The 25,427-nt window shown below is 34.9% G+C and overlaps 1 protein-coding gene and 1 long non-coding RNA gene across 3 annotated transcripts in view; one reads left to right on the top strand and one right to left on the bottom strand.

The window, feature by feature from the left end:
• The first annotated feature begins 8,087 nt into the window (after window positions 1-8,087).
• LOC108771363 (protein FAM13A) overlaps window positions 8,088-25,427 on the top strand; it is a 36,305-nt gene continuing 18,965 nt past the window's right edge. Inside the window, exons 1-4 of one of the 2 annotated variants that reach the window (XM_018536630.1) lie at window positions 8,088-8,527; window positions 10,572-10,712; window positions 11,920-12,301; window positions 13,316-13,559. In XM_018536630.1, the coding sequence (XP_018392132.1) occupies window positions 10,605-10,712; window positions 11,920-12,301; window positions 13,316-13,559 (734 nt within the window). In that variant the 5' untranslated portion in view covers window positions 8,088-8,527; window positions 10,572-10,604. Of the gene's footprint in view, window positions 8,528-9,545; window positions 9,625-10,571; window positions 10,713-11,919; window positions 12,302-13,315; window positions 13,560-25,427 lie in introns of those variants that run through there. The other variant, XM_018536631.1, reaches the window with a different exon arrangement.
• LOC108771364 (uncharacterized) lies at window positions 14,628-23,566 on the bottom strand. Its single transcript, XR_001940635.1, has 3 exons — window positions 23,325-23,566; window positions 15,781-15,905; window positions 14,628-15,593 (listed from the first exon to the last, which is right to left on the bottom strand). It is a non-coding gene; the product is annotated as an uncharacterized LOC108771364 (long non-coding RNA).

Raw genomic sequence — 25,427 nt, 5'->3', positions numbered from 1 at the left:
GAATGTTGGAGCCTCGATTGGAAATTTTCTACAAGAAATTTTCATACATAAATCAATTCAAAAGACAGGAAATTTATGATAAATCGAGAAAATGCGACTTTGAGACACTTTATAAGCTATGCTTTCATATAAATTAATCTTTCAATCACAAAGCATAGAAATGTAAAGTGATTAAATGAATAAGTAATTGTATTCATCAATTAATAGTTAATTAATTAAATTATACATTTTTCGAACGAATAGGATTTTATATAATATATTCATATAAGCAGTTAAGAGAGAAATAATTCGTAAGCGAGATTCCCTGATGTGGGTTCAGTTTCTACTTTGTGAAATTAAATTATAATTCCACTTTGTGTAAATCATCATGGATATAAAAAGTCGGCAAATGTCGAAAATAGGAATTTTATAAGTCATTTTTTTAAAGATTTTTATGCAAATAATATACACTTTATACATTTGAAAAAAAAAATACTTTACGTACAGACATATACAGAAAGATATTTTTCATCTCGAGATACAATATTTATAGCTTTTCGCCCCGCAAATACTGTGTGAAATATATCATAATTTTTTCGTATTTCAAACGTAAATACAAGGAATCGTCGGAGGTATATTTCAGGATGATGCGTGGGGCGGGCAAATAATCAATGGAAAATGGAAATGAAGAGCAATGAATATAAATGTGGATTCGCTGGAACACAACGTACGGAACATCATAATTTCAAGCGTTAATGTCAATTGCGTGGTTCCGAAATAGCGATCACTCTGACGGCTATTGTTATTTGACTTCGTTTTGACTTCGGTGTATCGGTTAAGACGTAAATTTGTCTCGAGACCGTTCGTGCTCGAGGTATCTTATTACACAGAAATAAAGCGCAGTAAGCATCGTCCTTCTACCCATCGTTTCCTCGCATGCCCTTTCACTCTCCTCGCGATAGAGAGAAATGCTTACATTATACATTTCCATTGGGCGGACTCGTGTCGCTGTTTACCCACATACGCGCGTATAATCGTCAACAAACCTTCGGGCAACCCTCCGCGACCAGCGGCCGTTCTTTGCTTCTCTCTCTTTCTCCCCCCTTTTTCTCCCTCCCTCCCTCCCTCCGACCTCCCTTCTTGGCTCGTTTAGATTCTCAATCCCTCTCTCCTTCTACCCCTTTATCTATCCTCCTCCACCTCGCGATTCACGTGACCGGGACAGTCTATTGATTCCTCGAGGGTAGTGCATGCGCCCTCGTGCACGCGATCTCTGCTGTCAAGGGGTTTGTACGCGATGGAGGGGACGAGTTTGGAGGAAGTCCCGATGGAGGGGATGCCGGCGAGGGTGGAAGCGGGACGGTCGGGGAACGTAGGACGTCGAGAAAGAGACGGTGAGTGAGAGAGAAAGGGAAAGATAGCGATAGAAACTGAACGTAGTCGGTGGTGGTTTTTATGTATTTTTATGGTGATGGTATACACTTTTATGGATAGGATGAAATAAGTAATCGCTGAAACAAGTCCAAAAAATTGTAGGTATTACGAATAAAATAAGTACAATGGCGGTTCAAGCACACATTGTATAAGCAGTTTTATTTAAGGTATCGTATAAATATTTTATTTGCCGGATTTTTACGTTCTTTTTATAGATTGAGTATTTTTATATATCTAATAAATTAGAGAGCTTAATTAAATTGGAATCAACGTGCAATTTTTAAAATCTTAATCTCTTTCAAATATACAAAATTGTCGCAATTGTACATAAATAGCATTTTTTTAAATAGGTGTTTTTTTTGTGTATGTACCAATATTTTAGGAATTATTGTTGGCTATTGTTTTAAAGTGAAACTTATTGATTTAGCTGATAACCTATTTTTTATTTTTTCAATTTGCTCTTTAAAGAAATAAACATGGGACACAAAAATATCAAAAGCTTCCAAACTTTTCTGCAGCATTTATAATTATTCGTAGTTGCTATTATTTTTTGTCATTATTTCATTTACATTTCTTGGTCGACATATTTGATCTATTTAAAACTTCTTAACGTTGACTTGGATTTTGCAATCCTTGGCCAATTTTTGCCCCTCCTCATCCAAAGCTTTTTAATATCAGTAACGAGTCAAGGAGAGTCCATTTGGCAATTGAGTGCAAGTCCAAAAAATTCAATCTGATTCGGCGTACTCGACGTAAAAAATTCGAGAATTCCCTCAATCCCCATTGCTGACGGGAGGTGGCGGCGTGTTCAAGCGCTAGTGAGGCGGTCAGGGGTTGCGAAGAGGAGGGTTGCGAGGAGGAGGGTTACGAGGAGGAGGGTAGTGATGAAGGACGGCGGATGGAGAGAGAAGGAGAGAGAGGGTTACCGAGGATCGCGGCGGAGACTCAGTCTCATTTGTGTGGCGTCTGTGTCGCGGTCAGCCTCATCTTTTTCGGTCGGTCGTCATGACTTCCTTCATCCCGCACGTCATTAGGTATACAGTCGACATTGACATAACTCGCGCGTTACGTATTCAAGTGCGTCTCATCTCGAAATATTTTAGTTACATCTGAATGCGTCTCTTCGATTCAGCGCTTACTCGTGAAAACCTTGCTCGTTAGGCTTGCGTCATTAGTCGTTTAAGATTCACTGTGCACAGAGTATCTCACTGTGGATAAGTTCAATATTGCAATAATGATATCGGCTGTCATGAGCAAGAAACAATGTCTGTGAAGCAGATTGAGAGCGGAACTTTTGCGTTCTTCTGCGCGTCAGTTCGCAAGATGGTGAATTCGAAATGATAAAGTAAACAGTGACTCTTGTTTGTTTCTTTGTTATCATTCGCAGTGTTCACGTGCTGTCACTTACTAGAAACTGTTAAAAAATACTGTCCGTTACCTGGACTGTTAACTTTTTATCTCCGCGATACTCTGTGCGCACGCTGGGGCAACGTTTCATTCGTTCAATTTATTAATTCCAATGTAATTTTAATGCTTTGACAAAACATTTTATACTCTAAAATATTAATTTAGGAAATTCTGCAAATAAATCGAACTTCACTCTAAATCGACGAATTCTAGGTAAGTTTGTAGAGGGTGGTTCCTGGCTGTGTTTATCATCACGATCGAGCGTCGTAGTTTCGCGAAGCTATCAACGTCACTTAACTCTAATCACAATTAACGCTTCTTTTCTCCGCTAATTCAGATGGCGAATGATTTAACACTCGTTCGTGTTAAATGCGGTTATGATTTCGGCGAAAACTAATTCACTACTACAAGCAGGCAGTTTGATATCGACAACTGCGCAAAAGGCTGAAATTGGTGTTAAGTGCAGAAAAGCTGCTGCAGCTGTGCAAGCTGTACGTAAATTAAAAATTAGATCAGCTGCGTTTGACATATTTTCACGTTATTGTTTTGTGTCATCGTTATTTCAGATAAAATTATAATATATAAGCTACAATATATGTGTGTGTGTGTGTGTGTGTGTGTATTTTTATTTATATGTACAAGAGTTTTATAAATCGGGAAAAAATTATTTTCCTATTAATTTTCATTACTTACAAATAAAAATAGAAATTTAATAAGCAGAAAATTAATCTTTAACAAAACCGAATCGTCTGATGACGTCGTTCTTGTATTCGAATCGAATGTGAACCAATTCAGAGAGTTATACCCTCGAGATAGCGAGAAGTAAGAAACGTGTTTCTTTACTTCATTATCATATACGTATTTCGGTAATAGCTAACCGAGTCAAGTAGAACGTGCGAGCGGAAGTGGCTATATGGATCGTTATATCGCACTTGTCGCTGCATCGAGATTTGTGTTTTGTCGCGTGAAATTAAATGACCTCGATATAACGTCCGTTAACCCGGAAAGGCTATAAGAAAGGGGTACCGTCTAGAGACAGATTGCGCCAAGTATCCATACGTTTTATGCAACTACGTGAGAAGGGGTGAAAGCTCTGCAGAAGGCCGATACGTATAATGCTCGTTTCTATACCGATGTAGAGTAACTTTAATCTCGGTTCTCCACTTGCTTTTTATCTTTTTCTAATTTCTAGAAAGAGACGAAGAGTTAGTTGAAACCAAGACTAAAAGTGAGCTACATTTGGTAGAAACGGGCATTATGTGTACTCAAGAGTAAAAAAAGAAGCCTTATCTTGGTGAACGTGTAAACGCGCGACAACGTCGACCTGGCGGAATTCGATTTCTACTCTATGGTTACATAAAAATGTGCGGTTGTTGCTAAGCGCAACGTGCTCCCGCCGCCCCTTCCTTCTTCATCGAGGCGCAGGTGCAAGAGTCGTGGCACAATGAACTATAAAAATGAAATGTGAGGGTGTAAGGAATAAAGAGCACGCAAGGGAAGAAATATTTAATACATAAGCATTTTTTTTGTAGTATAAAATTCTCAAAGGTACAATATACATATATTGAGTGCGTCAGGAACTAAAGTACTGCATTAAGTCTGTAATAAGTCTGTGTGTGTAATTAGTAAATTTATAATCCAGATTCACTTTTCTTTTGCTTTGGAAGATTTAGAAAATCCGCGTGAAATATCCACTCACGAGATCCTCCTTAAATTCCCTTTTATGTATTATATTTCTCACAGAACGCAAAATCCGCTTTGTAAAATAGCTCTTACGGATTACGGACTTAAGTCACAAGTCCTGAAATACGAATAAACATAAGGTGGATGCAGTGTTTCCTCCCTCGCGCATTTATTCCTTACTACTTCTAACCCAATAAGGAACGAATGCGACAATTATTATCCTGCTGCTTTACGAACACGTGATTTTGTGGATTACGTTTTCGCGACGTTTCGCAAATAGATGCGTCTCGTTTGATCAGCGTATCATTGCCAGGAGAACGTCGGCTCTTCCGTTGTACGAAATTAAACGTTCATTCCATTTACCCTCGCGGGAAATATCGATCGCAGACATCCTACAGAGGCGTGCACTGCCGAGCTGATGCACGCACGATATCTCGCGTTCGAGCAGATCGATCGGCCGCGCACGAATCTTTCCACCATGCAATTTTCCACTGGGTGCATTAGGTCAGTGTTCTCAAGCGAATGTCTCGTCGATAATGTTACGTTTAATGTCGAAAAATTATTTAAATATACAAAAGATCGATCTGCTTTCCGACTGATATTAATTTTTTACTTGTGTAAGGATATAATATTGAAAATGTGCTCAAGTGTTCTGAGAAAATTTGATTTTCTCAAAATTTGTTAAATTGATCGTCTTTATGTTTTGTGTATACCGATTTAATACTTGCAATTGCAATTTGTTGACTGCGAAACTCGATTACCTACGAAGACATGGTTGTCAATTTTCGCTGTGTCTTTGAATCAGAATCTTATTTGTTCTGTCTTATTTGTCGAAGGAGTTCTCTACGTAGTGTAAGCATAGAAACAAACACGCACACCCACACACACACACAGTCACACTTTGCTGATACTGCATTGCTATTACGGATGCAATATCACTGAATTAAGTAAATATGTTGTACATTTGTGCGCAGTTTCCATACCGACGTAGTGCAATTTTCGTTATCAATGCGATGCATATGAAGTAGAGTGAAGAGTGACGCAAGTAATCCTTTCCCTGTTTTTGATTCCGACTCTTCCCTCTAATTCGCGAGCGCTATGTATACCACGATTACGATTAAGATTCATGGATGATTCATGAATTGCAGAATTTTATCAATGTTACTATTTTTATTGCTTTAAGATTCGATCTTGAAAATAATTTAAATGAGCATTAAATGGACCATTATGATAAACATTATTAAACTCGTCGAGCGCGTTTTCCGCGTAATTATTCAGGAAAATTAAATTTTGTTTCGCACGTAACATGACTGTCAAAATGTGAGAGAGTTTAGAGAATCACGCGCAAAAGCGAGGCGACTTACGCAAATTTCATTCTCGCTCGACTGTATGCAAGCTGCTCGAAATCCCTTGTGTCGTTTCGACACACCGCACCGCATTGCAGAAAAGGAAATAAAAAGGCAGTATTGCAACATGAATTTATTTTGAAAATTATCAATTCTTCTAGAAATTTTGATAAAGGAGATAAATCTTAAGCCTCTTTGACAATAAAATGGCTATGATTAAATCAATAAAACATTTACTAGTTCAAGATTTTGAAAAAACTATTTAAATTATTATAAAAATAGTTTATTAATTACAACGAAGCATTTTAATTAATAATAATTTGATTTCTTACACCTTTTTAAGTAAATCATATTACTTAAATTAGTTGAATGTTTAAATAAATTTACTATAGAAACATAAATATTAAATGATATGCTTTTGTAAAATTTACTTTATTTGTATCGCCTGAAATATGTTAACTTAAAAATTTTATCTCTGTATTTCATGACACTTACAGAAATACTTACAGAAATGTCTTCAAGATTGCAGTCGATCGCAGTTATTGCCAGGTTGCGATGACGAGTGTTGCAAATAGGCGAATGATGAATATTAATTAAATTAAATTCGAGTACCACGGACGTTAATTAATTCATAAGCTGTCGCGTGTACTGAAAAGCTTGATAGCTGCGATTAATTACACACTCTTCTGCTGCAAAATGCATTAACGTCGACTCATCACCGTGTATATTTCTATAAAATCGCAATGCTCGTGATTCTCATATGTTAATAAAATGTATCAATGTAAATTCGACAGAATCTTGATTTATCTAGAAGTCTTCCACATAAATATATTATTTCATGTACAATTACGATTTCATGTCGCTATAATATAATCTCAGTTTTTGAACATGGCCGGAGACGCTACCGCGTCTCCTGATCAATAAATGCTTTAATCAATTGCTTTACCGTTGGATTAGTTAAATCTGCTGCGCAGATTTAAATAATGTCTTAAGCCTTTTGCGTCACGCGAGAAAATTATTTATAGCTGCAAAAAAAAGTCGATGGGAGGTATTTCTCGATTTTTTCTCAATTGAGAGATGTATATTTTTCAAAGATAGTCACAGTCCACGGAGACCATACGCTAAACGAATCAACGGGCGTAATCAAATTGGAGCGTGTTACGCGGTCGGTTGAGGACTAGAGCTGATTCTATGGCTTCCACAAGTACGAAGCACGAAGAATAAAGAATCTATTCTAATTCTTATAGCTTATAATCCTTACAATACGCAGCATAAGAAGAATACTTGCAAAAATTGACAAATATTTCTGATAACAGAGTACTATATGAGTGTTTGTTTTGTGTTCAATTATCGATATGTATTCACGAGTTAATTGCGAATGACCTGGTTATGCTCTTGTCAAATAATATAGATATAATGTAACTATAATATATGTGTCGTGCACGCAAAAATAACACGATAGCCTTATACACATGGATATAAATTATTTTAAATATATATATATATATATCATATCGTCAGAAGCTATTATTATAGCTTGTTATTAATACTAACCGCGTTAACATCAAGCTACAACAAAATGGATTAAATTAGACCAAAAATCAAATAAATACCTATAATACTTCTCACGCAAGTAAAAAACCGAGAATCTAAAAGATAGTTTATATTAAACATATATTATAGAGATAATTTCAAATATTAAATTACTACGAAATGTCGAGATAATATTTTTAAAATTAGTATAGAAGAAAAGGGAGTTCCTTACAGAGGGATACATTGATGTTGAAATATTTCTTCTGCAATTAGCGAAACATAGAAGAATCTTTTTCGTATTTTCTGTTTTCAGAACGCAGCGGGTGCAGTAAGCGCTCGAGCAGAAAGTACGTAGACCATGCCAGGGCCAGGGGCGGAGTGGTGACCTAGACCTCATCCCGGCTCCGACCCTCGATGCTTACGCTACGGCTGGTGTCGACTCATTTCCTGAAGCAGCCATAGGCAGTGCCCTTCGCCTTAGAGAAAGGGCTCGATGCGATGTGCCGTGATAGGGACATGAACCCAGAACTACTAGTCGAGTCGCACGATCTCCGCTCAACGGCGTCGTCGTCGCCGTCGCCGTCGTCGTAAGAAAAACGAAGAAGTATACACACGGTTGTTCAAAATTTTCACGCGCACGCAAGAAGGACTTTTTTTCTTCTTCGACGGCCCTTTTCTCTCTCTCTCTCTCTCTCTCTTTCTCTCTCTCTCTCTCTCTCTCTCTTTGTTGCGAGAGTTTGCATATATACATACATACATATAAACCACACTCATCCCCACGAGTCGTTCCTTGCTCTTCCAACCACGAAAACGAACAAGAACGGCTCCTCTTTTCTCCTTATTTTGAGATAAATTAAAATCCCGATGTAAAAAAAAAAAAAAACGGGCCATTTTTAAGCGAGAAAGTGTATACACGGTCTCGCGTTCGGTACTCGGTACTCGTGGTATTCGACATAAATCCGCGATCCCAGTTGCCGGAACTGGCCGGATCGAAGGAATACGATCATAACCCGGAAGAGACGTTGTCAGTACGTACTCACGACGAATCCAGACGAAGGGAAGAAAGGAGGGAGGAGCGGGACGAGACAGCTGCCACGCTGAGCTCAGTATACTTCAACCTGTGGAGGATCGCGAAAGAGTGCATTGTAAGTGTTCCTCTTTAACACCTTAACTTAGTTGACATGTTAAGATGTTTAGTAAAAAATGCGATATGAGTAATGAAATATATATATTATTAAATAAACGACTCCTTTTATCTCCTTATGTGGAGCATAGGACGTCTATAGACCTCTTTTGTCCGAGGCCTATATTCGTTTCTCGAATCAAATTGTTTTTCGGATTTGTGGGTGATTGGTCCACAGAATCCTACCTCAGTCAGATATTAGAGACAAATATCTACTGATATGTATACTACTGATGTATACTGATGTATATATATTATTACATATAGTTAATTAATTTTTTTAGTTGATTATTAACCAGTGTACAAATCAATAAAGCTAATAATTTTAATCAAATTAAATGTATAAAATCCCTAATCTTATTTTTTTATTAGTTTTATTATAAATTTTATTTAATCTCTATCGAGACGTTAAAAAATTTGAAATTTATTTTAAATATATACGTGACATAAGATATAAAGAAAGTATTAAATTAGAGTTGATCTTTTTATAAAACTTATCTAAGATGTTCAATGATATATTTAAAATGATTAAAGTATGATAGCTCATTGTCTGCAGTTATATGTACAGAGAGCACATAATGACAACTGTTTTACAAAAATATCTTTTTTTTTTTATTAATTAGTAGTTTTTATAATGTTTCTACAGATATAGTAAAATAGAAATAAACATGCTTTATAATCTTTTGTATCTTACCAAAGAATTCTGTACAGAGGAAATGATTTTTTGGTGGCAAACGTTCAAAATGTGTGGCGCGGTTAAAAACCGATACTACAGTTATTTTCCATTTTACGTCACAAATTCGGTCTGTAGACGATTAATGGATTAAAAGCCGCACATTTATGTCGCGCGCACGCAAGAGTCTCTATGCGTCTACCTCTTCGGTTACGTAATCACGAAATTTTGGCACAATTTTGGTACATGAGTAATCCGTTTCACGTGAAATTTTCTCGTTCGGATGAAACATCAGTCGCGAGCGAGCATCATCAGTGATCATTAACCGTCTCATAATCGCCCTTCGAAACTGCGCACCTTTCTTTCACGCAAAAAGGGATGACAAGGTAAATTGATCGACCGCGGTTATCGGTTATCGGTGCAACGGTCGACGGGTTATTTTCGATAACATACTTTGTGCCGTTGGATGAAATTACGTCGCAGAAAAATTATCTATTCAAAAGAGCTGGCAATTGTCAAGGATTTTCGATGAATAATTTCTTTAGACTTCGCAAACTGAAATATAATACGCTCCGAAGGAATCGCGTTATAAATACAATACCTTGTAATCATAATTAAAGCAAAGTAGAACATTCCAATTAAAGGACAATTCTCTTTTACACAGGTATTATAAAGATAACTTTAAAAAAAAAAAAGAATAAGATACTAAGAATAATAATTAATATATATTTGTTACGATGTATAATAGTTTATCCCTATACTTATTTTTATCATAATGAAAGATATTGATAAAGGAACGAGGACGATAACATTTATGGTTCATCGATCTATTCAAGCTGAGCTTTTCCTGTGATATAAAATGCGTATTTCTCGTCGCGCGCTTATCGATCGCGCGCTTGCGAAAATATTGAAATTACCCCCGCGATTGTTCCGCCAATGTCGGTGTACTGACATTGCTGTGTTTCCCAGTACGATCGTGCACGGCAGTTATCACGCGTTAGATCGATATGAAGTATACTAACCCAAAAAAAGATCAGTAATTTTTTCTCTTATTTTTACAATTCTCTTTAACTTCTGAAAAAGACTTCTGAAAAAATTTAATTTATACAATTAATATCATTTGAAATTTTATAATATCTATAATTAGTTATCTCTATTGTGTACAATAATCTTTTATATTTAGAAAATTTTCCGTTCGATATTTCTTTTATAATTCGACCACGATATAAATTACGATTGAGAATGTGAGTGAATAACGAATCTTTGAGTAACCGTTGTTTTGCATGTCCTCGCATATTGTGCGACTTACAAGTTTACCCGTCGCTTTTGTTAGTGCGGCAGCGGGTCGCGGTGTAGACAAAGTGGGATGAGACGCCCTCAGCAAGAACATCTCCATCATCATCACCACCACCATCATCACCATCACCATGGATCCTCAACAAGCCCCACGTGCTCTCGTCAAACACACGATAAGGTAAGTGCTTCCCTTGGCATTTACCGCAATTTCATATTTAACGAGAAGTCAGAACTTTCCTTCCAATGTTTTGTTACAATTATTAGTTGTTTTGATAAACTGATCATCTGATGCGCCCAAAGGATATTGCAATTACACATGTATTTCAATATATATTTTGCGAAATTTTGTATTTTTTAATATGAATAATAATGACATAATTATTTTTTATTCGATAAACTTGCGTTTTTTTTTTTAGTCTTTAAGCTTCGTTTTACGTTTGTTAATTTAAAACGATTAGAAGAACTGCTGCGTAAAGTTCCTACAGTGGTTACTACTGTCTTAATAAATAAACAATGACACATAGCAGTTTCTATGCTCGAGATACGGCTATAGAAACTTTCCGGTCCTTTTACTGCATTGAGCGAGAATGCGGAGTCTATATCTATTCGTTACTCCACTTTGTCGAGGCACTCCTTTTCAACAGTTAGCGACCGTTCGTCGATTATACGCTTTCTCGTTCCCTGTCACTTTACTAATCATTTATACGACCCGTATAAATGTCTTGCGAATGTCGGAAATATCAATTATCGCTCGATACTTGACGTAGAGGATGCCAAAGTCCATGCAAAATGGACGTAAAATGTACGTCATTTGAATTAGTTAAGAAAAATAAATATAAAGATCGAAATATACCTACTATAAGAGTTTCATAATTTTATTACACTTGTGTAGACTTTATCTATAGAATGAAATTAATTAATGTACCTAATACACAACTGCACAATGTTGTATTATATTTAATTATTAAATACATATTATATGTATAGTTATATACATATGTAACACGAAATATAAATTAAATTTTAATTAAATAATAATTATTTAATAATTATTTATATAATAATCAGCGATATTGTACATTTAACAAATAATACGAAACAACACATAGAAACACCATTCTTGTCATGAGCTTTTTAATGCGTTATTACATATATCTTAATTTTGCAATTTATTTTTGAAAAAGCTTTTTTCGGTATATACCAATAATACATATATTTTACTTATAATGTTTATATAACTGTATAATTATTTGGTTTACATACAATTTGTATATATTTTGTTATAGAAAGGAAATAGCTCTTCCTTCGAATATGTATTATACATTTTTACTACGCACTCGAAAAGACCTAAGCGACCCATCGAATCTACGTCGCTTGCTTTTCAGGACGAATCTCGTCTCGCTCGTGTAAAGCGTGTTCTGGCGGGTTCGCTGTTGGGCCGCGGTGCTGGCTCCAGCAGGATCTTCGGCACCCGGCTGGAGCTGGTCGAGTCGTATCTCGACACGGGTGTACCGTACGTGGTGCACCGGTTATGCAGCTACATCGAGGTGCATGGCTTCCAGAGCGCGGCGGTGTTTCGCCTGTCAGGCGGCAGCCCGCGGCTGGCAGAACGACTGAGAGCGGCCTTCGAGCGGCGGGGTGATGCCGATCTAGAGGCAGCCGGATGCCCACCGACTGCCGCGACCCTTCTTCGTCAATATCTGAAGGAATTGCCGCAGCCGGTCGTACCATCCACCCTCGTCGGCAGACTGCTCAACATTCACACTCGTGAGAATCCATAATCCTACCAATTTCACAAAATAATTCAGGATTTCGTTCGAGAACGAGAAACTTCATTGGTAATGAGACGTACGTCTATTCCGGGATATCTCACGTACAAGTGTGGTTTCAGTTTTAAAATTTTAAATTTCCATTTAAAGCTTTAAATTACCACGGAATATTTTAGTATCAGAGGAAAACTTTGCTATACAACTTTACCGTATCTCTGATTGAACTTTGTTACTTTTATGTGACATCCTCCGTTCTCCGATAAAATTTATAATAAAAATATACTAAAATCTGGTCAGTGTCTGTTCGTCTGTCGTTATTAATATACACTTGTAATCATTTTAATTTTTTGACTGAATTTTTGAACATAATCTTCCTAACTTTCAGACGATTTATTTTAACTATTTATTTTTTAGTTTATTGCAGTCTTTTAAGATTAAATGTGGGGCGAGTATTAATATTTCAGATGGATTGTGCTGAAAGTCTGATAATAACGGCAAGCAATGATAATTTCGAAATAAATTAATTTAAAGAATATGTATATGTATGTGTTAATTCAACAACCTAATTTTGATCGTATTGGCGCTTCATGAATTTAGGTGCCGTATCTACTCACATAAATGGTCTTGTTACCAATCTTATTTATTTTTTACTCTTAGTTTTATTTATTGTGACTGTTCTTCAAACTACTGTTTGTACATTCTTTTGATGTGCTATCGCATTGTGCAACACAAAAGAATGTATATTTAGAAGGTTTCTTCACACACGGTCTTCCAACCGTTTGTGAGCAATTTTTGTTATTCACTTTGGACTTGTGTATGCGAGACTTTTCGCACTATTACTGCGTTTTTAAATATCTGAAGATGGCTCAGTCTCGTAGCCGAAATATGTAATATTGATCACGATGTTTAACGTAATATGTAATTTTATTAAATTTCTCTTATTTCTCACGCAACAAGTTCTGTGGTCTGCCTTTTTTATTCTTTTTGTTATTATTAAAACTGTCTGTCACAGAGAGCTATGCGAACGATCATGACTCATGGATCGCCTCGACGAAGGAGCTGCTGTCGACTCTGCCATCCTCGCATTATCAACTGCTTGGCTACCTGACGATTTACCTTAGTCGCTATGAGGCACGACACGGACGCAGCGCCGGAGTCTGCGGTGTTTTTGCACCTGTCATTTTGCCTCACGTGCCGCCTGCGACTACCCTCCTGCGGGATATCCTCGCCGAGGCACCGGTGCTCTTCCCTGACTGGTGAGTGACGCATGATGATTCTCTTAGCATAATTATTCGGAAGTTTCGCAAAATAACGTAGGAAATTCGCGCGAGGAATTTACGTAATTCACCGGCGGCAGAAACGAACGGTATGTCTATTCTGCGTCATGCATTTGCATTTCTTATTTTAGAATCATTAAAACTATGCACGATATATTCCGCAAACGTGAAAAAATAGCTTTCAAGGAGAAAATAATTTGTAGTCAATATATCGTTATGCAATAACAAAAAATAATCGAATATTTTTTATAAATTGGAATTTTCTAAAATTATAAACGTCAGTTCGAGTTTTGCATTTTTTTTGTAAAATATTATATTTTCCTTTTAAATTTTAATCTCTTGAAAAATTGCCTAGTTTTGTATTAATGCAAAAGAACATTTTGAAGGAATGTACCTAATGTTTGCATATAAGAAAAGATTATGTAAAACATAGTAAAGTTTATTTGCGTCAAATTAGTAATTTTGCGATCGTTCTTGAAATCGTGAAAAAACCTTGTTAGCACAAAATTGCGATAAAGTGCGGTTGACTACATTCGCATACCTAACTTTATGGTGTGTTCATGCACCGTTGAACATACTGATCGATATCCTTCGGTCGGTTATTCGTCTTTTTTGTGAATAAAATAAAGGGACTTATCAGCGTGAGATTTCACATGACTTTTTATTTATACGATAAAAGGCGGAAAGATTAAACTGTCAGATTATTTAAAAAAGTACAAGCGTATATTATGTCAGAATATAACAATGAAATCAATCATACGTTTCTCATATACCGGATCAGAATTCATATTCAAATATCGTTCGCTTGTAAAATAAATGTTTTTTATTCTCTTTATTATCTCGAAATTAAAAAAAATGGAAATATTTGAATATTTATTACATGCAATGGTTTTATTGAGCTTAATTACGCATGTATTTATTCTGGCTTTGAGAATTTTTTTAATTCTTAACTTCAAGCATTTTTAACCCGAATTAAAAGGAATTTTTAATAGGAAATATAGTGAAACAAAATTTGAAATAAATTTATTATAACAAATAATACGGGAATTTACATTTAATTTATTACAATACGTAGTATGGAGTTCTATATAGCTCTTTTGTATTTCTTCAACGAGACTCGCCGCAATTCACGGTTACTCAACATTCGTCCGCGTCGAATAAATCGACCAAAGTACAATGACTCTGTTTACTAATCTGAAAATCCGATCTCGTCTCCGTGTCGTGTATTAATCGTGCTGTGAATTACGCAAGAGCAACATTTGAATCGATCCGCCGTTGCTGCAAGATAAATTATAAAGCACTGCTGCGGAAAGTACACTCGGCGCAACCGAGCTTGTACGCCTAACTCTCTTAACGTACATTCGCGTTTCGATTTTCTTGCCGCGCCGTCTGATCGTCTCACGATATTGCTCACATTTCCACATTAATTCTCTTTAGCCTGCGGCTGAAGGATCTATATTATCTCGATAAACTGTTCCACTCTTCGAAATTACAAACGAAGCAGAATTTCCGCGGACGTTTGCTCCTCGACAGCCGGTTGTCTAATTGGACTCTTCTACTTATACTCGAGAGATTCTCTCCCTCGACTGAGGGCCGACAGCCAGATATTTTCTAACTCGTTGGGTACTCGGCTCGTTCCTCCACCACGATTACATCTCGACCGCCTGGACAAGTCTCGATGAAGAGATCAAGTGCACTTATAATTTCTTGTTTTTCCTATACCTCAGCAGACGCAGATTACATAAGAAGGAAAGAGTAAAAAATCGATGCTTGTGTGCCATTGAATACTGTGAAATATGAACTGAAGTTCATATTTCAATGTATTTTTTTTTCTTTTTCAAAGATATTTTCCTCTTCATTAAGACTACTAAGTAATAGTCGCGTTTATAACGAAATCGTGATGTCATACACTGCTAAATTCATTATGTCAAATTATATCCAATTTGAGTTATTTTTAATTATATAGATATTTGTAGGTCGCTGTCGCTTCTATCCAATATGTTGTTAATTTGACTGAAACAAATAAAGTTAAACAATTTAACTCAAGATAAAAATGTATTCGATTGATTCAAATTAATTTAGTTTGCTATGTATTTACTAATTGCATAATATAGACGATGTTTATTTTGAAACAATAGACCACAGAAATGAATTAATTTACATAATTTGATATGAAAATTAAAAATAAAATGTTATTCACCTTAAGGGATTGCATTATTATTGCTTCTTTGACATCTAACAATATAAACGAGAAATAACAAGTTGAAGTCTCCTTCATGACGATTCTAATATCCGTTTGTGTCAGGAGCCATCAGAAGTCTTAAACTGAAAACAATTATGATTAGAAAAGATCGAAATAAGATAAATAAAAGAAAAATATATAAATATATAGATTAGAGAGAAATAAACGTTATATATCGCGCTGCATATGTTGAATCCATAGATTCAATTCGATTTCTGCGCATGTATGTGACAGAACTCCATATTTCTCGCGTGGATATGAAGGGTTTTTCTCTCGACTCCACGTACAAATGGTATGATTTCATCGCGCTTAAAAACTATCGAATCACGCAAAAAGCATGTTAAACAGCATCGATTATTCGAATCAGGCGAAAATTGTAAAAACGGGTGGGCATCTATTTCTTCTGCATTCGGAATTGTTATTTTTATTAGAATTCCAACGCTTGCATTCAGTTTTTTCTTCTACTCGTAACTGGTTAACGGCCTGTAAAAACTAACGATTTGGTGAAATGAAAATAAAAATAAAAATGGATGTTTAAATAATAGATGTTTACGTAAATAATAGAAATATATGGTACATGTAGACAATGCATACATTTTTTAACACTCGTTTTAACTATGAATATTAAAACAACTATATATAACGCTATGAAAATTTCTCATTGTTTAGAGTGAAACACTTCGCGGGTTTCACTCGAATTCGACGCACATATCATATTTCGGTGAAAATAAAAGATTATAGATCTGTTTTTATAACTGAAAACTAGAGCATACACTCTTTGCACTTAAAAAGTAGATTTATGTTTCATATTTAGCAAGAGCGAGAAAAAAAGTTTTAGTGCAGTCCAGTGCAGCAACAAAAAACAAACTTTAAGTTAGGTCGAGTTATTTTTGCGCGTGTCTATTTTTTTATTTCAGGCGCTTGCGAATTAGTTTTTAAATAAGTGGAAAAGTGCACAGAAATGCATTAGCAAATTGCTAACGTCGGATTACAGACGTAAGTGGAAAACACGCTTGAGAATATTCGCGACCTTCTGCGCGATTAATTTTATCGTTACATTCAAGTATCTCACTGTCATTGAAATGTTTGGCCGTTGATAAAAAGTTACGATTCTTGGCCTTGTCGTGCGTCATTGATGCGGGCATACTTAAATGCACACTTGATATATTTTCCTTCCTCCCACACAGAAGCGTTTTTTGACGAATGTATCAGTTTCTTTCCTGCATTAACTTTAACGTATTATAGTTGCATCCATCTTTTTAGTACACGTTTCGCTGCATTTCCTCAAAAAGAATTTTTATCTTGTAATAATGAATCTCCGCTGTTTGCAATTTGAATGTATCAAAATTCAACATTGAAAATTAATAGAAATATATGTGTAACAATTCTTGATAAATATATCTAGAATATAATTATGGTATATCTAGAATATAATTATATCTACTATATTATAATATTGATTATTGATTGTACTATATTGGTATAATTCTAAGTTGGAAATTATCCATTTTATACTACAATACATTAAGGAATTTATCGTTATAATTAATTATTTATAATTACTATCTGAAAAATTTGAAAAAAACATTTTTACATAAATTTTTTAGACATAGAATTATTGAGCTTTTATAATTTGATAGTAACCTGATACATATCTTTTAAATACTGATTTTTTTGGAATAACGACTGTTTTTTTTTTTTTTGCGTACCGAAAATATCGAAATAAATTTAAATAAATTTTTATTTGAATAAGCCAACTAAATATTTATTAAATATAACATATATTTATTCGGTATAAAAAATATTAATTTGATTTAACAATAATTTTTTTTATTAAGTAAATATTTATTTACTATAATATAGTATTATTTATTTTCTGTAATATTATTTATTATAATAAATATTTAATTGGGAGTATTCAAATAAATATTTATTTAAATGTAGGATATTTTTTCCCAATGTACATGTAAGATATAATTTTCTGTGTGTTCTCATTGCGTACACGAAGTGCACATTTTCTTTCTCGTTTGACTTTCATACGTAAGAGATTATAACATCGGTTTTCTATATTAACTAAGTAACTTACAAGATTGATAATGGTATTCAGCTCCTTGCTTTCAAAAGCGACGCATTTAGAATCCCTTGTAGTTAGATGAAACTATAAGCGAGCGATTAATCTTAGCTCGTAAAATACCTAAATGTGTCATGCGGTAGAAAAAAAAGATCGCCACTTTACTCACATGAACGACGGCCGTTAAAGCATGATAATAAATGTTTTTAAGAGAGGACAGTGCTCTTTTTCCCGGTAAAAAAAAATCAGCATCCACAAGATTGATCGCGCTTCTCGAGACCATCACGCGAGATTGGCGAACTGTATCGCGTGCTTCATCAGACACAACAGACTTTGATACGCATATGGAACAATGTTATAACCGGTCAAGATATCGTTGGTCACGTTCTGCGATCAATGAGTCGTTAGCCTAATGACTCAGGATATTATTCAAATGACTGTAATTATATCGTCGATGAATATTAAACTCTGTTATAGTATTTATTAATCTCATTTACGATAAAAAATTGTAAATTAGTTGAGTGTCTTTTATACTAGCACATGTTAGTGAGAAACTAAGAAAATGATATAAATTAATAGGTTAGTTCTAAGCAGAACATAAGGTTCGTAACTTGTTCTCGTAAGATTTGTAAGAACTTATAACTGGAATTGTAATTCTATGCGTAAGACGTACGATCATTCATAACTATCTACGCTTTCTCATAAATCTTATAGGCTTTCCACAATGAGCCGTTAGTCACCGCTCATATCATACTAGTGATAAGTTGGAATTATAAGTCATAAATCTTAGGAAACTTACATCGAGAATAAATCATATTAGAATTACATCACAATATTTTGGTCAATCAGAAAAGTGGCAGTTCAGTCATAATCTAACAATAAGTTTTAAATCGTAAAAAATGAAATTTGCCCATCTGCACGCAGTCACTTATTATTAATTTATTATTGCCTTATGACACATTGCAACTCACTCCTGACTTTTGATCTATTAACGTCCTATTGTAAAGAGCTCATTACGGTTAGCAAAATGCTGTCTGCAAAGATGTTGTCATAAGCATTCCAGTCATTTCTTACAAGTCTTACGAGAACGAGTTACGAGTCGAGTCTTATGATTCTGCTTAGAATGAATTGACCTCGTAAAATTATAAAGAACAGACTTGAAAGGGAAGCAATTCATAAATCTGGCTTATTGTATCGCACAAGCGCGTGGGTGGGTGATAAACTATATCGTCGTTGAATTTTATTATATAGATTCAATCTGTTGATACGTGACAGACGGAAATTAACGTCACATTTAATCATTTCGTTGTGCGATAAAGGAATTAAAAAGACACATAAGTGACAAACGGATTAATTCACGCATGAAAGATTTGTTACATGTAGTCGCGCATGAACTACACTACGGATAAATCGATAAGTCGATTAAATCGAGTAAATTGATTAAACGAGATCGCAAGAGAGAGAATTTTGTGCCACTTGTGATAAAACGAGGAGCGATGTATTAATAATACGCAAAAGTTGAATGAAAATTCTATCTAAGTAGTCATTATATAGTTGTGTGACGCACTGCATCTCGCAATGGAGAGATAGCTATGATAAAGTGAACCTGCCAGCGAGCAGGTAAGTTGCCAGAGAGAGAAAGAGAGATATCTGTGAGATATTGCGCGTTCTCGATCGATGGAGACCTCGTTTTGGGATATTGGCTTAAGGTAATCGGTGTTATGCACGGTCATGCGTTTCCATAGATCTTGCATCATCGCCGCCGACACCGTCGACGCCGGGGACGAGCAGAGCGTCCATGAATAGTGCATCATGTGCATGAATATTTCAGGCTCCCCGCGCCATGTGCACTTGGTCTCTGTCCAAAAATCTCTTCAACTTTTTCAGAGATGGTTGGCGCGTTGTATAAAGTTTCAATTAATTAACCATGGGACTTACGAGTGCATACGTAAATAAAAGATTACAGAACGTCGTTATGTTGTCACGATTTCAACTGTATCGTGCTCCAAAAAATTCGCTTTTTATTCGAAGCGTTGAAGAGGATTGAAAGATTTAGGAGTATAAAGTTTATATAAAGTAGTAAAGCGCCATTAAAAGCACATGTAGTAATAATAAAAAAATTTTTAACAATTTTGTGAAAATCTGCCAAATTTAGCATTTTAGACGACGTTGGAAAATTAAGAAGAAAATATCTATGTCAATATTTTAAAAAATACAAAATTTATATGCGTAAAAATATCGAAAGGATTTTGCGGAAATGAAAACGATCGTTATTTTAAAGTTTCGCGTAAACGAAACAAAAAACGCAATACAGAAACTCTAGTCAGCCATAAACCGGTTGGAACAGGTTCCTTCAATGAGAGACTCACCAGATAAAAAGTTTTTTAGCCAAGTTTGTGTTTCTTTTCGCAATTTACGGACTAATGTATGCAAGTATAATCGAGCTGATATACCGTGAATACTCCATAGTACGATGGACAGTTCCGTGCTCGCTTTATCTATCTCAATCAATTGCTTTGAACAAGCTCCAAAACCGTCCTCCCAATCGCATCTGATCGATACGCAGTATGCATTGATAATAAACTCGATGCAATATGAATACAATATTTGTATCACGATCGACAGAGAGACGGTAAGATCAATTGAATTTGTCAACGATAAACTAAGCGCCGTTAATAAAGCTGTGGCAGAATGAGACGCGATTTTGATTAAAATCTATTAAAAAATTTCCTTCGGTGCAAATAAATTATTACATAATATAAAATCTAAAAACTTATTATTAAAATAATTAATTTTTTGTTTACTTCAATTAAAAGTAATTGCAAAAATTTTTAATGAAATATGTGTAAGGCTCAAAAATAATAGACTCTGATCTCTAAGAGAAATTACACTTTTAAGAATTTGTAGGTTATACGTATAGTTCATTAATTAAATCACTCCCGATTTGATTAATAGGTCCAAGTTTGTCAGTCTTAACTGACGCCATTATCACGTGTATTAGTAAATACGACGCAAACTGCAGCGTCTAAAACAACGCACGTGTTTGCTCGCAACGGAAGGCGTGCGATTAAATTCCGTTCACGTGTTGCCCAAGTGACCTTCTATTTTCTTATAGTATTGTTGTCCCTGGCATCTCCCCGTTTGGATCCAAAGGTATTGTAGCAACTTCTTCGATCTTTTAGTTTGGCAAGTAATTTAAAAGAACCCTCGTATATCTCGTACGAGGTCTTTGACAATTTATTTTCACGGACAATTTATGTCGTTGTAAGATGTTTTTTTTTATTAATTTTGTATTTTTGCACAGTAATTGTAAATTTACATAGAAAAATAATTAAAACAAAATAGAAAAGAAAATTTTGCATAAAGAACGAGTATATTTGTATTTTATGTAAATATAAAGTATATAACACAAACAAATATTTCTACAATGTAATATGTATTGCATTTTTTAAAATTAATTAATTTTAAAATACACAGACGTATGCGAAAAAAATGCATAATACCGTTAAAAAATGCATAATTGCCGTTATATGAAATTTTTATTAACTTAAGTTTTCTCCTCTCTTAAAATTTCACGCAATTGATTATAAAAAAAATTGAGAATAAATCTCAGAAATATAGGTTCCGCACATAGAAGAAATCAATACTGGATTCTCTAAATCGCTGTATAATTACGTATAATTGCTAATATTTATTAAAAAGATGTCAGATTCGTTACATCCATAAATTTTTTAGGAGAGATGTTTGATCTCTTTGTTTTTATCCTCCCTGTTGTGTCATAGACTTTATCGGGTTATCTAAAAATTCCTCGCGGTGAAATATAGAGAATGGATTAAACTTTCTCGTTGGCGCAATGCAGTCTAGATAAGGACAGAGTAAAATAAACATCACAACGAGAGACAATATTTCTTGATAAGATAATGAATAAGTTATGCGTAGGATGACTTCGACACCTATTTTTTAATGAGTCATGAGGGGTTGTCGCGGAGAGTAAAATGGGTAATAGAAATGCTCCCCGGACGCCTTTTGCATGTTAGAAATGGTTAAATAAAAATTATTTTCAATTTTAACGCAAGTTTATTTTGCATTTGACATATGATACGGCCAAGCGTTGTGGAAATAAAAAAAACAGCGATTAAATCCGAAATTATTAGCATCCACGGAACTCACGACGCGTTTTATTACACAAGCGCGAGCGTGTGAGCAAAACATGATGCACTCGGATTTCTCTCTGAGTCAATTTGATTAGTAACAATGCCGCGACATGCGATATACCCGGATCGGATAAAGCTGCCGATTACAATCGGAAGCCACAGATCGATTAAGCGCACGATCCCAGAGATCGGAGTAACGACGAGCTCACCGACGTTACGCGATATCGTGAATTTTCCGCGCATCATTCACGTCAATTCGTTGATTAATTTAAAGCAGATATAACGAACGGAATTTATTAATCTTCCAAAATTATGGATAATGAATTAAATATACTTTTGCCACACACTATAAGTTTAAAAATTAAACGCTAGACTAACAAAAATTAAAATTGAAATTCTTTTGTAACGTAATGTTAAAATTGTTTTGCTGACATTCATCATATACCCTTTTGGGATTTATAAAATAAATTTAAAAAAATGTGTGTGTGTTTGCAGTAAAAGAATTATGAAACAAAATAGAAATTCTCGTTTAAATAAAATCTTTTTGAACAATCTGCAAAGCTGAAAAAATATTAATTTGTTGAATGTTAAAGTACAAATATTAATAAACAGATACCTACGCTGTATCGGTTTGTAAAAGCTATACATATTATCGGTAGCAATGTTGATAGCAGAGTTATTTATACAGAGTTGTCCGCAAAAAAAATACGTTCATCTCTCGGCTTTTAAAAATATTTTTCTTCCCCATCGCGATATTGACGTTGCTTCTGTTCGCGGAAAGTTCGTTTCACGATTACACACGTCAGAAATTATCGATGAGATTTAATTTTAACATATGCAAACTACAAAGTTCATAATATAATAAACATTTAATAAGCGTATCGGATAGATACGACGTTAATAAGGAATAGTTATCCAGAATTTTTGCACGCGAAGTTTTGCGAGTTTTGCATGAAACTCGCGATATCAGATCTAATCTAATTGCGTATCTGAAAATTTAATGCGACGCTTATCGATCTTACATAATAGCTAAACACGCACAAGTGCCGGTCAACAACAAAAATAAACTACGCTCATATCGTCTTTGTCCGCTCTAAATATTTTTCCATCTGTGAGAGTCTTTTTTAACGTTTTTTTAGAAATAAAAAAATATTAAATAAATTATTTTAAATACGTGTGAGATATTAATATTTTCTTTTTTCAATGAACGCAAAAATTTCAATTTCATCAAATTAAATTGAAAACTGTATGACACTGGTATCATGTTTTAAGATTACCTTTGTGTAGATAGAGAATTGCTCAGTTTTCTTCGGTTCAATGTGAGGAGGGTTCGTCGGAATCTGTCATTTTCGCGCACCACTTCGTGAATATGATCCTGGCAGCCGACCAGGACTTCATTTTAAGCATCGACGGTCTCCGGCCACATTCCACGTCGTAATTCCGTAGCAGCTCCGCCACAAAGAAGTGCGGCGTCTTCCCATTCCGCCATCATGGTCAGACATTCTCTTAAAAGAATTTTTTTTACATTTTATTCTACTGTTCTTGTTCAGTCAATAATTTCTTTAGCATAGAAAATCGATGAATGGTAGAGATGAGTTTAAATTGCTCAATTATAGTTATTGTGTACTGCAGAATTAGCTTTGATTGAACAACTGAACGATTTGTTAAACAAAGACAATTTGATAAAAAAAATCGAAGATCTACGTTATTTTTCAGGAAAAAGAAAAATCCAAAAATTTTCCGTCTATAAAGATATATAGAAAACATTAATTTACTAATTTTAACAATTAGTTAATCAAGGTATTTGAATGGCAATATGAGTATTTAGTATTGATTAAATTTCGCTAATAATGCAACTATAATATTATGTTGAAAAATTCTCTTATTGGTATTTATTAATTTAATAATGAGATAATAAATAATTAGAAATATAGCGTAAATAAAAATTTACGCTTTTGCATTTATAATATAATTTTAATTCATAAAATTTAATATTTAAATATAAAGCTGCAAATAAGATAAAATTTACCTTAGCTCCGAATGTTGATCTTTAATTAGATACTTTGTTGTGATTAGGGAGATTTAATGAGCTGTTCTTATAAACTGTTATTAATGCAATACTGATATAAAAAGCCAATGTCGATCGCATAATGGCAAACATCTCATGTTTCTGACGTAGGAATGACTTTATCGCACTCACGATGGCCGTCATGAATTAAATGATCATGTAAACTTCGGAGAAATGGCTTCTGATCCGGAAATAGAATGTAGTTTGGAGGGTCAAAATACTGATTTTGTGTTGACATGAATCGATAAGATGCTGACTGATATGAGGGAAAATAAAGCAAAAGTTACGCAGACATCGGAGAGTTTGTTGGGAAACCTTCATCTAAAACTGCTCCTTTCCGGTTTCGACGAGCTGAAAACAAGTATGTCACCTTGTTAGTAACGTGACATTTTATGACGCGCCTCTTCGTCTTTTTGTCTCAGAACTCGAAATATCCGATTCTCACCGAATATAGTGCAAATAATGAGACGCGTGCAAAATGTTGACAGTAAAATTTTCACATCCCTCGCAATCTTCTCATTTGGAGGTTCTTCAGACAAAATTATTTTCGCAAAAGTCAAAAGAGATATGAGAGATTACTAAGCATTCAAATTTTTATTTATTACTTATTACGTTCCTTTTTATGTATATTTACTTTGTCAACAGTATATGCACCCTTCTTTTCGCCAACTTCTTTTTCTTGCTTATATTTTCATAACTCTTGAAAATGCGTGTCCTCGCAAGATCAAGCATAAAAATACCGCACATTTGATGCAGTAAGATAAAAAAACATAGCGGTTCCATTAACTTAAAGAGAAATGAAACGTTCGAGATTGAAAGTCTAAGAGAACCAAAGGAGTTTCGAGTAATTTTTACCAGATTGTGTTGATTCGCTATTGATCGATGGACACGAGATACATTATTCCGGAGAAAAGGAAAGAGAGGGAAGTATGATAAAGAAGAAGAGCGTGTGTAAATCGCACACGGTCGATTTACCGATTTGCGAGGAAATTATCCAGAAGAGTAATCTGCGTTGCTGATAAGGCAATATATTTTTTCGGGGACGTGACGAATGTTTTCACGACCACTAATCGCAAGGTTATCGCGTGGGGTATATTACTGCCGTGGCATTAATTACATCACTCAGTATGCGACATGTCTCGCAACTTATCGGGCGGACTGATAGCGGCTTTTTATGTTTCGCGATCATGGCTTAATCAGTCGTCCATTAACAGACGTCGATATTTCTGAGAAAATACATTGTACTGCGAAAATAGATTGTGAGTCTATAATTATAGTGACACTTGTATGACCATCGTTGTTACTTCGCGGA

The sequence above is a fragment of the Cyphomyrmex costatus genome, unplaced genomic scaffold (genome assembly GCF_001594065.2).
Source record: "Cyphomyrmex costatus isolate MS0001 unplaced genomic scaffold, Ccosl1.0 scaffold157, whole genome shotgun sequence".
NCBI lineage: Eukaryota > Metazoa > Arthropoda > Insecta > Hymenoptera > Formicidae > Cyphomyrmex > Cyphomyrmex costatus.
The sequence above is the reverse complement of the archived record's forward strand: the minus strand, read 5'-3'. Positions and strand labels throughout refer to the sequence as shown.